Source organism: Plectropomus leopardus, chromosome 17, assembly GCF_008729295.1.
Source record: "Plectropomus leopardus isolate mb chromosome 17, YSFRI_Pleo_2.0, whole genome shotgun sequence".
NCBI classification, from domain to species: Eukaryota; Metazoa; Chordata; class Actinopteri; order Perciformes; family Serranidae; genus Plectropomus; species Plectropomus leopardus.
In genome coordinates, this window is record NC_056479.1 from 2062525 (window position 1) to 2078232 (window position 15708).

At 38.1% G+C, this 15708-nt stretch overlaps 2 protein-coding genes across 2 annotated transcripts; both read right to left on the bottom strand.

Moving 5' to 3' along the window:
• Positions 1–3503: 3503 nt before the first annotated feature.
• si:dkeyp-72e1.6 (transmembrane protein 238-like) lies at positions 3504–6392 on the bottom strand. Its single transcript, XM_042504152.1, has 2 exons — positions 5783–6392; positions 3504–3555 (listed from the first exon to the last, which is right to left on the bottom strand). The coding sequence occupies exon 1, from the start codon at positions 6314–6316 to the stop codon at positions 5795–5797; it is 522 nt and encodes a 173-aa protein (XP_042360086.1). The 5' UTR covers positions 6317–6392; the 3' UTR covers positions 3504–3555; positions 5783–5794.
• Positions 6393–11137: 4745 nt separating this feature from the next.
• On the bottom strand, positions 11138–11494 carry LOC121956180 (phosphoinositide-interacting protein-like; the record flags this gene model as incomplete). Its single annotated transcript, XM_042504310.1, has 1 exon — positions 11138–11494. A coding segment is annotated over one exon (357 nt), but the record flags the coding sequence as incomplete, so codon positions are not given.
• Positions 11495–15708: the final 4214 nt, after the last annotated feature.

Consider the following 15708-nt stretch of genomic DNA (forward strand, 5'->3'; position numbering starts at 1 on the left):
AATGGGAGCCTGATTTTATGATTCCACAGAATGTTTGTTTTCTTTTTGAGCTTTATTTAGTTGTGTTATCAGTTCTAAAGCATAAATGTCCCCATATCCATCAGTGTCATCTGGAGCATCTTTAACTATCCATTGTCTGCAGAGCAGCTCCAGACTTTATACCTGATGACATCACAAGTTTGAGTTTTGGCACTGAGGCATTTGGATTTTGGGAGAGTTGTTTGTGTTTATTGATTTTTTTTTCTTAAAGATTTTTTTTTTGGCATTTTTGCCTTTATTAGACAGGACAAAAGACTGATAGCATGAAAGAGGAAGAGAGAGGGGATGGCATGCAACAAAGGGCTGCAAGCTGAATTTGAACTTGCGGCCGCTGCAGCAAAGACATTGCCTTTGTTTATGGGGTGCCTGCTTTATCCACTGATCCACCTGACGCCCCTGTTTATTGATATTTTGGGACTGTTTAAGTCCTAAGGAATAACATGTATGAATTTTCTTTTTTAAATAGTGTAGTTCCCCTTTAAAACAGACTCTATCTATGTTTGCAGTCGTGTCAGTCCAAATTTATTCCCACAGAATGTTTCAAAACAAACAAAGGAAGTGGTGACATTTTCTAGATGAGAGATTGATGGACTGCATCAAATATGTATCAGTAAAATCTGAGGTATAGGCTATTTACTCCAATTCAGAGAGCACATTTTTCTAGCACCACTAGGAGTCACCAAACGTATATTTTCAAATCCTGCACTGCAGCTTTAGAATAGAAGCAGATGGAATAGATGGTGGGACTCTTTGCTCTGAATAATTCACTGTTAGATCAAATATATTCTGGGCTTTAATAGACTTGCATGATCGTAAGAAGGTAAAATACAAAGAATATGTGTTTTTTTTTTGTTATCTTTTTTTACAGCAAGATTAATTGCTCATTTTATGCATTTGGTTAATCCCAGCCTTTGAGAGGCTTTTCCTGCCTGTCAGCTGACAGCAGGTGAACACTGAGGCTGATGATGGTCAGAAGCTGTCTTCTGTAGGATGCATCAGAGAACACAGTTGTTGAGTTAAGAGTGGATTTCTGTTGTCCTGCTGAGGAAGGCAATCCTGATTGGATCAACAATCAATTTTACCATACTGATAATTCGTATGCATTTTGGTGGGTTTATGGCTATTGAAGGGAATAAACATCTAATGTTTTTAGTTTATTTGCACAAACTTATATGAACTTTTTAACATTTTTATAATGTTTATAGAGGACCTTAAATTTAAGAAAAAGTATTGTGGGAACTAAAAGAAACTTGCAGCTGAAACATTACTAAAATTGTACCATTGTCAGAATGTTTTCAGAGCCAAAATTGCAAACTGGGTGCCTTTTTATACCCAGTCTTAGAACTAATAAAATAAGTTGTCACAGTGAATCATGAAATTCAAAATTAAATCTTTCTCTTCAACAGTGAATGTGGCTGAATGAGCTTCTTTGCAGAATACCTGTAGAGTCAATAATGCAGGTAGAGACAGCTAAAGCAGAGCACAGCTACAGTCAGAGGAAACAGCAGCATAATAAAACCATCTGGTTCCAAAGGTTACAAACTGACGCTTGTTATCACCATGGGTGGGAACGAGGAAGCCTGCTGCCAGCTACACCTCTTTTCTTTTTTTTTTACTGCAGTTTTCTGATCATCAAAACTAACTTAGCACTAGTGCACATTTATTGACATTATATATATATATATATTCAGTTTGTCCCCACACAAACAATTACATAAAATACAAATCATAAACAGGGGGGGTTAAGGGTCACAGCATGGAGCTGGATGGATCCACATGAGCTGGTGGTCTGACCCAAACAGTTTTACTGCTGTTATCACAGGCTGCTCCGGCTTTATCAGCTACCTGAAGGGTGTGTTTTTGCATATTCTAATGTTTTGATTTAGCTTTTTACTACATTCAAATAAAAGTTAAGAATGTTTGAATGAAATTATTTTTATTTGAGGCTACAAAAAATAGTACCATATGTTTTGTGGTTCTGGTGACTAATGTGCTTCAGGTGAACAGACTCCTGTGTGTACTTGTCATTAGCAGCTATGACTGACTGCTGACACGACAACTGTGAGAATTTGTATGTGTATTAATAAATTATTTTAAAAACTTGAAATTTTAAAGTCTCTCTCAAATGTAATCTTTTTTGTGTGATCAACTGTTTTTATTATTTTCAATGTGCATACAATCAAATGAAAGTATCACCTTAACAATAAAAAAATAAAATTCCCTCTTGTAACCCTGCTCATGTCATATATTCCTGGATAATAAAACATAATGTAAGATCTGTTCATTTAATTGCATGTACAACATACAAACAGGTATCATGCTATTAAGTAATCTGGCACACCTCATTAACCTTCAGCAGGCATTAAAACCACACGGTTGACATTTTTTGCAATCAAATTTTAGATGTTTTTATACAATGCATTTTAGTATTTTGAATATTCTATCAAATTCTATATCTATTATACTAAACAGACTTTTTTTCTTCTTCTACCATAGCTTTTAAACAGATTTTGTAAATGGATTCATTATTATTTGTATTTTTTGTTTGTTTGTTTATTTGATGAAGTTACTTTCATTTTTGTTTGTTTTTACTATAAAACATTGACAATTTGTTCTTTTGCCATATATTTTATACAGATTTTTTGTAGATTAATTTTTATTTGTATCTTTTTTTGTTGATCTATTTTCATATGTTTGTTGTATGAAATTAATTTTATTTTCAGATTTCAATAGAAATCTGAAAATAAAATTAAAATAAAATTAAGGCCACTCTAATATAATAATATTAGAGTGGCCTTTTTTTTTACCATGCATTATACTGGAAAAATGTTTTTCTCTTCATCAATGTATGCATTTTGTTTGGTCTACGTTCTATGTTGTATATTTTTTGCAAAGACATTCCTTAGTGTGACTGTTAAAGGGTTAACTCATGATGCAGTGATGCATTAATTGTGAGAAGTCTCATTGAAATTCAAAGCTCTTTCAGGTAGGAGACCTGAGAACAGAAGTGGTGTTTACGACATCACACCAAGACGGTTAAGTCACACAAAGCATTCATAGACACACACACACACACATATATACACTAATTAAACCAGGTACAAGTATCACTGAAAATATCTCAAATGTGACCAAAAGTCCCGGATAGCTCCGACAAACAATGATAAAAATATGCCATTTATAGGTTGTATGATGTGTATATAACCAAGAATTTTATATGAGATTGGCTTATTTGTAACAATTGTCATTATAAATTGTTGCAAGCCTGTCCTAAAATTATTTGTATTAATCTACAACAGACTGAATCAAAGCAGCCATGGTGATTTAAAACATAACATTTATTAGGAAAATATACATATTAGTAACATATTTAATAAAGATGACAATACGCATTCCAGATATTATCAATTATTAAGAATTTCCTATTAAAAAAAACACAACGGTAAAAAAAAGTTGAGCATCAACAGGAGTCAGCTGAAGACACTGCAGGACTGCGGGACAGGCTCTCTCACGTCTCTGTGGACACAACATGGATGATGCATTACTATTAATATTATTTTTATGAAAGCATAAACACAGAGTGGAGATGAGGGTTGTATTTGAGTTGACAATTAGCAGTCAGTTTGCGGCTGATGAGGTTTTCAGGGAAGTTTCAGGTTAGCCTGCTATTGTTTAAACTAAGGGCTGGTCTTTAGGTGAGCAGTGAACCAGAGTTAATGATTTAACCAGAGATAACCGTTTTCACTGCCACAGACACAGGTAGTGCCTTTAGTTCCACATTTAAATGACATCACACTGAAGAAAAACAAAGTCACACTCAGCCAGGAGAACGTCCTCGTTAAGACAAGGCTATTTCATTGTTCTGGTATTCTCCAATATTAATCTGTTGAAAGCTAAGCTTTCTGGCATTTCTTTCAAAAACATGGGAAGAAGGCAATGAGCAATGAAAGAAGAAAAATCCCCCAAATTTGCAAGAAAGTACAAGAAAGTTACCTTAAAAGGTATTTAAACAGAAACAAACAAAAAAACAAAATAAAACAAAAAAAGATTTAAAAAGAAAGTTAAAAGAGGCAAACAAGACTTGGGGGAAAAGGGCTTTCAAAATCATTTGGTTAAATAGTTTTAAACATGTAATTATTTCAGTCATATTATTTCAGTCAGTCTTGCTATTTTAAAATTTCCTTAGACATTTCCCCTCAGTTTTTAAAAAATATTTTTCTAAATCTACTTATTTCTTGCAGTTTGCTGAACATTTGTTATGACGTTGCTTAATGCCTTTTTTCCCATGTTTTTGAAAGAATCCGCACCAATTTGCTCAGAGTTCTGAAAAGTTGCATCTGAAAGTAATGTCACAGCTGGTTTTAATGTGCAAATAAAGATCATCTGAATATATATATATATATATATATATATATGTGTGTGTGTGTGTGTGTGTGTGTGTGTGTATAATCAGTATGGGGAAATGGGGGTAATTTGGCCTCAGCATTGTTTAAATCCTAAAGCTCTGGCTACTGTTAACTACATGTTAAGACTAGTGTTGTTAAAAATATCAATAAATCTAAACATGTTGTTTCTGAATATTTGAACTGGTTTTGATACTCATTTTCCACAGTATCAACAAACACGTACCAGCTGTGCTCTCTTGCTGTCAGTGTTCCTGCAGTCATTCTGCCGTTCTGTTGTTCTGCCTCTGTTTTTTTTAATAGTTGAATCAATTCATCAGTTCAGTCATTAATTCATGAAATCATTCCTGTAACCTGTAGATATTCATTAAAAAATATGGTCCAACTTTTCCGCCATGCTTTCCTTTTTTCTTTGTTTTGGTGCCATAATGTTGACAGTAGACATGTATGTGTACTTACATGAGTGTAAGAATTAGGCCCATGGATAATTATGGATTACTGTGGCTGACATGGACTCACTGCATCACCTTTAATATTTTTAAGGTGACAAAAATACCAAAAATGTGCTTAATGTGACAGTTTGGCACACAATCACATAACTCGTGATTTTATGGCACCTGGTAGCCTAATTCATGTTGGTTTCACCAGAAAATGTCCCATTTAACCTGAAATGCCCCCCCCCCCCAACCATTTAACTGAATGCATAAAAACTAAAGTATTATGAAAATGTTTTGATTAAAAACTCAAATGATTAATAAAACATCCTACAACGTGAGATAATCAGCATGCCACATGGTTTTCAATGAACAGTCACTGACCATTGGATTTTTGAATTCTTGGTGTGCCCATCTAGCTATCCCAGATCAATCAAAATGATTGTTTCATATGAAGCACATTTGTAATAACAATACCATAACATGTTTATTGACTGGCTGTTAACATTTAAGGGAGCCCAAGATGTAAAACCTTATTTTGTCCCATTTTACCTGATGTCCCGCATTATCTGGATTCACCCCTTAGTATATAAACCCATAATATAATATAGCCTAGCCTAATATAATAGGCTATAATAGGCTATAATATAATATATGTCTGGGGACCTGTCGAAGACAATTAATGAATGAGATGGGATGAGATGCGATAGATTATATTATATTATATTATATTACATTATGTTATATTACATTATGTTATATTATATTATATTATATTACATTATGTTACATTATGTTATATTATATTATATTATATTATATTATATTATATTATGTATATTATATTATGACACAGACAACATAAGTAATTTGCCTTTCAAAATAGGGCTGGCAGGTGTTGCTCACCTGTGGGCGACATCATGTAGGTGAAGTCTCTGTCGTTGTGTGCGGCATTTCTACGTCACAGCCAGCCACTGAGGAGACAGTTGTGTGCGGGGTATCCTCCCGTGGGGTCATCGTTGCCATAGCAACAGCCACCTGGTCGGCGTGCGGCCCTCCGGCTGACCTGTGTGCGCGGGCCGCGCGGCCGCTGGCCGGTGCTCCGTTCCTCCGGAACGAGTTCCTGATGCCGCTGGACACGCGGCTGGACAGGCGCCTCACCGCCCCGCTGACAGCGCTCAGACCGCCCTTGTCCTTCTTCAGTAAGCCCACATCATCCTCGAGCTCGGCCGGGGGCACCTCGATGTTCCCGGAGTACCAGAACACCCACCAGATGAGGCTGAGGAAGATGACGATGGCGCCGGCGTAGATGAGCAGGTCATAGAAGAAGACGTTAACGAACACCCCGAGGAGCAGCACCGCCAGTCCCACAATGTCAAAGGCCACCGCGAGCCAGAAACAGCACACGCAGCGGCCCAGACCCCGGTACACCGGCTCCATGTCAGCGTCCCGTGAGTCTGCGGACTCTGACAGACAGAGCGGGTTAACAGGAGCCTTTGTGTCCGCACATTGACTTACCGAGCGGCGGTAAGGTGAGTCAGGTGAGTCAGGTGAGGAGCAGCCGGAGCTGCTCAAAGGAGGGGCGGGCTGCCCCCTGCAGGAGGAGGGGCTCCCTGCTCCACCTGCCCGGTGAGCTGCTCCTCTCTGTCCCTCCCTCTGCTGCTCTCTCAATATCAACTCAGGTTTCATTACTGGCATGACATTTGACAAGTGCTGCCAAGGTACAATTACAATTAAAGACAGAGAATGAAATAAATAAGTGAGCACATGAATAACAATAATAATCAATAGAAATAAACAGGTATAGGACCTGCTTTAATATTGCACACACACCTGTTGCTCTGCACAAAACGCTCTTTTCAAAATCAAGCTTGAATTAATATAATTTTCAATTTTTTTTTATTATTGAAAAGAAGTTATTGTTTATTTACAGTAACTTCAGGGTAGAAAACCACTGCGCAGCGTACATATGATCAAAAGGTTCTGAGTAAACTCTGCCTTCATTGATTAGTTTAAGCCACTTCCAGTATCAGTATCATCAGTATCATCAATATCAGTTTAAGTGTATGCAATATTTAGAATATTTTCAGTGCTTTACCTTGCTGTCAGACAGCTCTTACTGATGGGGATTTGAAGCGGTTATATCAAAAATACCAAAAACTCCACTGAGAAAAACATTTCATTTGGAGTCATTTTACTCGACTGAACAGCAGAGCTGCTGCTCACTGTTGCCTCCATCAGCTGCTGTGGAAGCTTAAGAGGAGACGATATTCAAATATTGCTCACACTTACACTGATACTGATTTTTTTGGGTGGCTAAAGTATGTCCTGCTGCGGCCTTGTCCACAGCAGGACATCATTTAGCTTCCGTGCCAGTGTTGTGGGTGTGTGCTTTCATCAGAGCAGGGGTGGCTGGGGTGTGACTTTTTTATTTAAAATAAATATAAAACACTCACCTAAGCCAAAATATGAAACACAGTCCTCAGTGCTTATATATATATTTTAATGCCTGACCCCTTCCCCCCTCATGAATAATGATTGGTCCCTAAACACAGAGGGAGGCAGGCGCAGTGAGTAGGAGCAGGCCCAGAACGCTGAGTCCAGTTAAAGTCTGACTGACGTGTTTACATGACGGAATAGCTCGACTTCCAGTTGAATTATCTGGTAGTCTGATTTAAAAGAAATTCGATAAGGTTCGATTTCAGTCGGACTAACACGTTTACTTGTATTTTAAAAGTCCAATTTTAGGCTAACAAACACAATAATTTGACTTTTTCTAACATCATATACACACACTGTGAGTGTCTTTTATTGACAAACAGAGCTATTATCTTACAGGACACTTCCTATTGTATTTGCATACTGCACACAGACAAATGAATGTGCTGCAGGTTACATTAGGTCACATCACTTCGTTAGCTGCTCTTTGGCCCAGAGCCACAGCACAGAGCTGCAGTGTGTGTCTGTGTGTGTGTGTGTGTGTGTGTGTGTGTGTGTGTGTCTGTGTGTGTGTGTGTGTGTGTGTGCGTGTGTGTGTGTAGGAGAGGCCATGTTGATCTGAGAACCATCAGAGATTGATGTTCAATAGAGTTTCTCTGCCTCAGTAATCTGTTGTAAAGGATTTAAGCAGCCCACCAGCAGCCAACATGAGCTCACAGGCTCACAGGCAATAACCGACCAACAAGGCCACGACGAGACAGATGGGCTGCAGAGAATGACCCGTATAGGACAGCCTGTGTGACATATTTTTTTCAAAAAATGATTGACAAACGAACACACAATATATGAGATTTTCCCAGTAAGTAAAAGCATTCATTCACATCCCACAGAGAAGTACTGCCCTACACCGCTGAAATTAGTGTTTGAAGTATCAAAAGTTGATGACAGTATTAGCTTCCTTTAACCCTCCTGTTGTTTTCAGCTTTTAGGAACAGCAATAATGTTTCAGGATCAAATTAACGTGTGTTTATTTAACCATCTGAAAGTAGCATGTTCTTTCTCCATAAACAGTATCTTTAGCTCAGTTATAGTGTTCAGGTTTATTTTTATGTTCCTTCTGCTTCTGCTGTTGACTTGTGGGATGCCGCTACCGTGATGTCAACACCAGCACATGGTGGGATTACACTGCATCAGTACATGGTTAAGTTTAGGCAAAAGGGGCTCATAATAATGAACATATACACACACACACACACACACACACACACACACACACACACACACACACACACACACATATTTATTGTTATCTCAGCAGAATTGAATTCCTGGTGATGTGCACAGTGAAAACTATTTAAAGATAAGTTTGAATTGTTTGTTATTGCGATGAGATCATTCTTTCTATTCTTTCTTTAGCTAAATAAACGGTTCATCTAAAAAAATGTGGTGGATGAAGTACCTGGAGGCCACACTTGGGTAAAAGAACAGATATGATACCAGAAAGTGACTTTGGTAGAAGTTAAATCACCTATAAGAATGTTGCTTTCAGGTTTTGTTTTTTTGTTTATAACCTAAAGTGGTGACTGATGCTGGTAGGTAAGTAGGAAAAGAATTTATCGTACAAAAGAAAAAAAACGAAAACGAAGCAGCAGGCAGTGGAGGCAGGGAGCTGCTGCGGAGGAGCCACACACACCTCCTGCCACACACATGCCCTGCAGGACAACAGAAGGGGAGTGAGAGAGAGCACACATCCAAAAACATACAACAAAACCAAAACCAGAGCAGAATCATCACAATGACTTGAGTAAAAGTCTTAAAGTAACTGAAACTTACTGTACTTATGTATCAGAAATAATATAATAATCATATTAAATGTACTTAAGTAATAAAAGTAAAAGTACAAGTAAATGCTGGTAATAAAAAAAAACAGGCAGTCAGAATTTCAAGAATATTAAAATTTATTTATTAAACATACACCACCTTTAAAAACAAATTACACTTGAAGAAGAACAATTTTTATTTTATTTTTTACTTAAAGGATAAAAGAACAAAACACAGTTTTCCTTCACTTCAATATCTTAAATCATCTGTCCAGTAAAACAGAAATATGAAAACTTAAGTCAAGTACAAAGACTACCAAAAAATACTTAAGTACTGTAACAAAGTAATAATACTTTGTTATGTTACACCACTGTAAAAACAAACAAAAAAAAAACAATACTAAAAAAAACCCCCACAGTCACAAAGATGAATATGACTGATTTTCTTAACTCAAGAAAAGTTGACAACTAGGAGATGCACGATTTTTACAGGACACAGACCATCGGAGGATAAACTGTTCACACATTATGACACCAACAGTCAGCTACATAAATCATAATGAAGAATCCAAAAAACAAAACAATAAAATAAAATTTGAGACTTTTTTTTGACGGCAGGTCAGCTGGCTACGGCCCTGACTGAAAATGACATCGACTGATTGAACAAAGGGGAAAATGTCAGACTGCAAGTGAAACATAATCCAAGTCAAGTCAATTTTATTTATAGAGCCCATTATCACAAAACATGGTTTGCCTCAGAGGGCTTTACAGTGTACGACATCCCTCTGCCCTTAGACCCTCACATCACCCGAGGAAAAACTCCCGAAAAAGAACCTCTGAAACAGGGGGGAAAAAAGGAAGAAGCAGGAGACCAGGCCCTTCAGACGAGGACCACAGCAATGGCAAAACCAAGACCACAATCAGGGCGAGTCGAGGGTACAGCATCAGTGCAGCCACAGCACGAGCACAACCAAAGGCAGGGTCACAGCATCACAATGATCAGGCACAGCCAAGACTGCAGCCAAGACTGCAGCCAGGATCCAGGAAAACTAGAGAACAAGGGAGCAGGAATGCTCCAGAGGGGCAACGGAGTTAGCGTAATGCAGTAAACACACATGAGCGTTTTCAGATGGAGGGAGCAAGAGAAGGAAAAAGGAGCTCAGTGTATCATAGAAAGTACCCCGGAAGATTAACCTATGTCAGCCTAACTAATTACAAGCTTTATCAAAGAGGAAGGTCATAAGTCTGCCCTTAAAGTTGGTATTAAAGTCTAATTATTGAGATAGACATATTAAAACGAATCCTTTGAGCTGGTCAAAGCATGCAGATGCCTTTTACAAGCTGTTTAAACCGTTAAATGTAAGCAATTTGGTTTAATTTCTTTTAAAAACATGAGAAAAGGCAGTGAGTAACTTGCAAATTTTAAGTTAAAGGAACAAGAAAATTACCTGAAAATGTGTTTTTGACAAAAAAGGGAGAAAATAAAATGAAATGTCCGCACATCTTAATTCATAATTTTTCAAATTTTATATTTAAAATTATTTACAGGAAAAAAATGCATACATGAATTCATTTGTATTTTCAGCACCCTTTTTTCTTTCTTGTTTGTTTTTTAACCATTTCATTTCTTTTTTTTTGTTGTTGCTTGTTTCAGGTTATTTTCTTGCAATGTTTTACAAATTTCTTGCTAATTTTTGGACTATGTCGTGGTAAATTGCTCATTGCCGTCTCCCCATATTTTTGCAGGAAATCAAACCAATTTGAAAAAAGGGTTTCAAAGGGTTATGAATGCATGGAAATTGAGGCTGCAGAGACATACTGACAGCTACACTACGTGTCAACACTGGATTCATAACTCCCATAATGCAAGTCTGCACCATCGCAGAGTGTGAGCACACACCGGCTCCACAGCAGGTGGCTCAGGGGCCCCGTTTGTGTCCCCTCAGCAGTATTTGGGCCCCTCTTTGATCCCCTTGCCCTGGTTGACCTCGGTGAGTGTGTTTTACTCCAGACTCTGTTTGAGCACTGGGATCCAGATCAGGCCGGTGACCAGGAACATCAGACCCACAGAGAGGAACAGGGGCCCCAGCAGGTATGAGACATTGCCCACATGGGTGTAATAGAGCAGGGACAGGGCCGTGCCTGATCCAAACAGCAGCATGCCGACACTGACAGCCATGATGGGTTTAAAGTAGAGGAGCCAGCAGGACGGAGCCAGACCGCCCTGACAGAGAGGCGACTCTGGCTCCTGCACAGGGCGGAGCGGTGTGAAGGCATCTGTGTCCTCCCCATCCTGAGGGGACGGATTCATGGTGGAGATGGTGACTGCTGTGGAGACCATGGCCACACTGGAGGAAACACACACCACACATCACACAGTCTGATGTGTGCAGACAGTTTTGGAATAATGCAGAATTTACTGAACACAATCCCATGAAAAGACCAAACACAAAACTGTTCGCTCTCTGTGCTTCGACCGCTGCTGGAAAACTGCATCCTGACATTAGCATTTAGCTCAGAGCAACACTGTGCCTAAGTCCAGTCTGGCAGAGATGCTGGCATGTCTGTAGACTGCTATTAAATGGCTTAATGAGTTTCTTAAACAGCTGGTCACTGTAGTTTTTACCAAACATTACTAAAACAGCGGCAAATGTTGCATTTGTTGGGAACTACTTTTATCAGCGAATGAATCCACTTTTCTGATTAGTATTTGGGGCAGCAGGATGGTGTCTGTGGAACTGAGTCCAAATAAACTCCAGTGATGACGTTCATTTTAAAGTGGGAACACGTCACTGAGTGCAACCGTGTAATTTCTTGATGTGTTGTTTGCTGGACCGCAGCAAAACCAGACCAGCCCGAAAAATATGGCAGTTTGTCCCCGACTGAGTGAGAGCTGGAATGATCCCATTGGTCGGTCGAGTGTTGGAGTTTCCCAGTCAGCCATTGCTCTCTTGATTGATTAGAGCTGTGCTCCAAACCGTTCCCTATCAAGGCATAGTGTGTCACCATTTTGTTTGTATTCTCAGTGTTTAATTTCATCCACTAAAAATTGCACTATGAAATTCCCACAATGCAGAGCAAATTTGAGTGTACATCGATGTACCCTACATTTTACTCCCGTATACCACAATTTTTCTGAAGAAAGAAAATTTCATCATACTGTCCGAAATCTCATTCAGTTACATCCTATATAGTTCACCATTTAATATACACTACACTGAGAATAGTGAGTAAGTGAGTGAGTGAGCGAGCGGTTTCCGACATAGCTTACGTGTATAGATTGATAATGACATGAGTACTGCAAGAACACGGCGCTCTGCTCCCAGCTGTAGGCAGAAGGACTGTCTCTGATTTGTTGTTTTGTTTTTCATTGTAGTTTTGTTTAGTAGTACGGTAGTTTAGTCCAGTGGTACCAGCCATGCTTGCTTCTCAGTAAGGGGGCAAAATCATGCCTCGAAGTTAGGCTAAATTTTGGTAATGTAAAAACAGCATTGCCATTTAACAGGGGTCCCTTGACCTCTGACCCCAAGATATCTGAATGAATATGGTTTCTGTGGGCACTCATTAGTCTTCTCTTTACAGACATGCCCACTTTATGTTAATCCCTTTTTGCCCCCATTTGATTTCTAAAGGCTGGTACACTCTAGAGGACAACTGGACGATTTTTGGCCAATGATGGAGCGTTCCCGATTTAGGGCTGGTCGGAACTGATTATCTGTCCACGTAATCGTTAAGTGTGATGAGTTATCTAAATATCTTACTGTTACCAACTGTGCCACAGCCTCTCCGATCTTAATTTGTAAATATCAAACATGTTTGTTATTTAATACTGTCGGCCCCAACGGAAAATAGCCATTGAGAGCGAGGAGACCGGGAAGCGTCACTGAACGGATATTGCGTACATGTACAGCTCAAAAACATGGCGGGCAACAACAGGACTTCAGCCATGGCTCAATCCATAACTTTTTTCTATGTTCTGTTTTTTTACTGCAAAACAAGATGCACGCAAGTGCAGCCAGCTGACGACCTGGATCATCCTCCATATTTGTTTTTCTTCTGAAGTCACATTTGATCACGTGAGACTCACCACTGTGACATCTTAACTACAGACAGCAAATGTGTGGTCTTATGATCTGGCCGAATCATCTTGTGTGTGAGTTCTGAGGATCACGTTTAAACGGTTAAGATTTGAAAATCCTCCAGTGTGTATCAGACAATCAGGTAAGAATTGCTTCACCTTGTCAATATGGGCTTCATGACTGTTTTAAAATGCAGATAAAGGAATTGCAAATGTGATTAAAAAATGTGAATCATCGTGATTAACTATTAAAATTCTGCTATTAATTGCTATATATATTAAAAAAAATCATTTGATAGCCCTAGTTTGAACATTTTAAACTGCCAGAATCAATCAAAAGCAAATGGAAATAAATCAAAGGAAGTAAGTTTGGTCTTCATGATATGTTTCCGCATTAAGTTCCGCGCCACACACACCATCTGAATGACAACACAAAAAATATATAAGAGAGTGTACCTGGTGGCTATCTATACATTCATACTGGCTCCAGTTACTGCAAACATCCAAAAAATGACACTGAAAATAATCAAATAAATGACGGCTGAATTCCATTTCGCTGCTTCAGTTTCAGGGTTGCTGGTTTTGGTCTTTTCATGGGAGTTGTTGACAGTAATCTAATATGGTGAAATGACACACATTATGTTTGAAAGCACTGAAAATTTACCCAACTTTTAAACTTTTAAAATACAGTTTTCTATTCCTGTTTGATGTGAAAAAAACTTGTTATGGAAACCTGTCTGCAAAATCTGCTTGACTCTGCCACAGCAACAATCACCCTGCACAGCATCCCATTGGTGAACAACAATGGCAGCATCCTCTCAGTCTGACAGCAGGAAACCTGATTTCTGTGTGGATTTACAGTGTGGATTAATGTGAAGGGTCAGTTCAGAGCCGTTATCTGACTCAATGTCATTTCATCAGCAATGTAATCATGCAAGTGTTAAATGATGAAATACTGAATAGTTGTTTCCATCTTACCTAAAGCCTCTTGGTGTGTCTCAGTTGGACTGGCGCCGACACAGACTGACCGCTGCTGAAATACTGCTCCCATTAAAACCACACCCACTGTGACCTCTATCCCCCCATCCACTGTATGGTATCCAGATGGAGAAAATAAATAAATAAATAAATACATTAGAATATATATAAAATAAAAACATTTAGAAAGTATTAAAGATAAGTAAATAAAAAGAATACTAAATAGGAGAGCAAATAAACTGGAAGATGAATTCAAAGTTATTTTTTTTTAAAGCAAATAAAAACAGAATTATCAGTTTACATTTTATCAATTAATCCATGCCTATTTTTCTTTATATTGAAAAATATTTTTGGTATATTTAATAGCATATTAAATCAATATCAAATCATTTATTTATTAATTCTTATTTTTGGCAGTCTTTGTCTTCCATAAATTTGGGGGAAAATGTGTTTTTCTCAAATGCCTCTGGTAAATGTAGAATCCCAAAACAGCAATCATTCTTGATGAATTGTATCTCACCTCTGCTTTGCTCTCAACTGTAAACCGAGCTGAGTTTCAAAACACCAGTAATGAGGAATATTTTTTGAATATGGGTGAATTTAGGCACTGTAAAACATAAGTCAGGAGGGATATCTGATGATGATGATTCCAGTCAATGAGTGAACCTGAGTACTTCCTGTAGCAGTGAGCAGCGCAGAGACACCACCTGCTGGTGACTGCTCAGTAGAGTTAATCAGGCTTATACAACAAATATTTTTATTAGGCTTACATGAGTGATACTTAAAAGTTAAAAACTATATTTAAAACAAGTTTATGTAGATAAAGCAGCATGCTGAGGCTGCACTTCTGTCCATACAGTCACTAATTCAGACATTAATCTTGAAAGTCGGTCCGCTTCCTGTGCAAATTACAGCACATGCTCAAAGCATAACCACAATAATAAAGGGATTTTTGAGTTTGATGCTGAAAATAAAAGCTTTTTGATTTTTTTAATTAACAAATATGTTTGTAAAAGATCCTCAAATGTGGTAACTAAAGATTGAGGACAACATATTTTGTATTGAGACATTGTACAGTGTAAAATATACTTAATCTCAAACATATCTGACATGTCTGAGACATTTGTTTTAGATCAGGCCAATTTACTGCAACAATCTGTAATCTTGTGGACTCATACTAAGGATGTGAAAACACTGTTAATAACTTTGTTTGAAAAACAAAATCATAATCTTATTTTCCAAGATAGAATTTCAAGTATAAACAAAAACCTGAAATTCCCCACAGAAAATGTGTGTGAATGCTGACAGTTGAAATTGAAAGTGTTGCTGAAAATTCAGGAATCTTTAAGTGCAGATTTATTTAATTGCTCTGCTTCTGTTTACTGCTGAAAACTGAAATGTAAAACTGGCAAAGTTGAAGCTGAACTGTTTTACCTACAGAAGCTTAGAGCTGAAATACATTGCAAGAATGATGGAAGCTGAACTGCAAAACTGTCAAAGGTGGAAGCTGATTTGAA

Bases quoted from the DNA above. Each gene is read 5' to 3' on its own strand.
- si:dkeyp-72e1.6 (XM_042504152.1), bottom strand. From the start codon at position 6,316: ATGGAGCCGGTGTACCGGGGTCTGGGCCGCTGCGTGTGCTGTTTCTGG.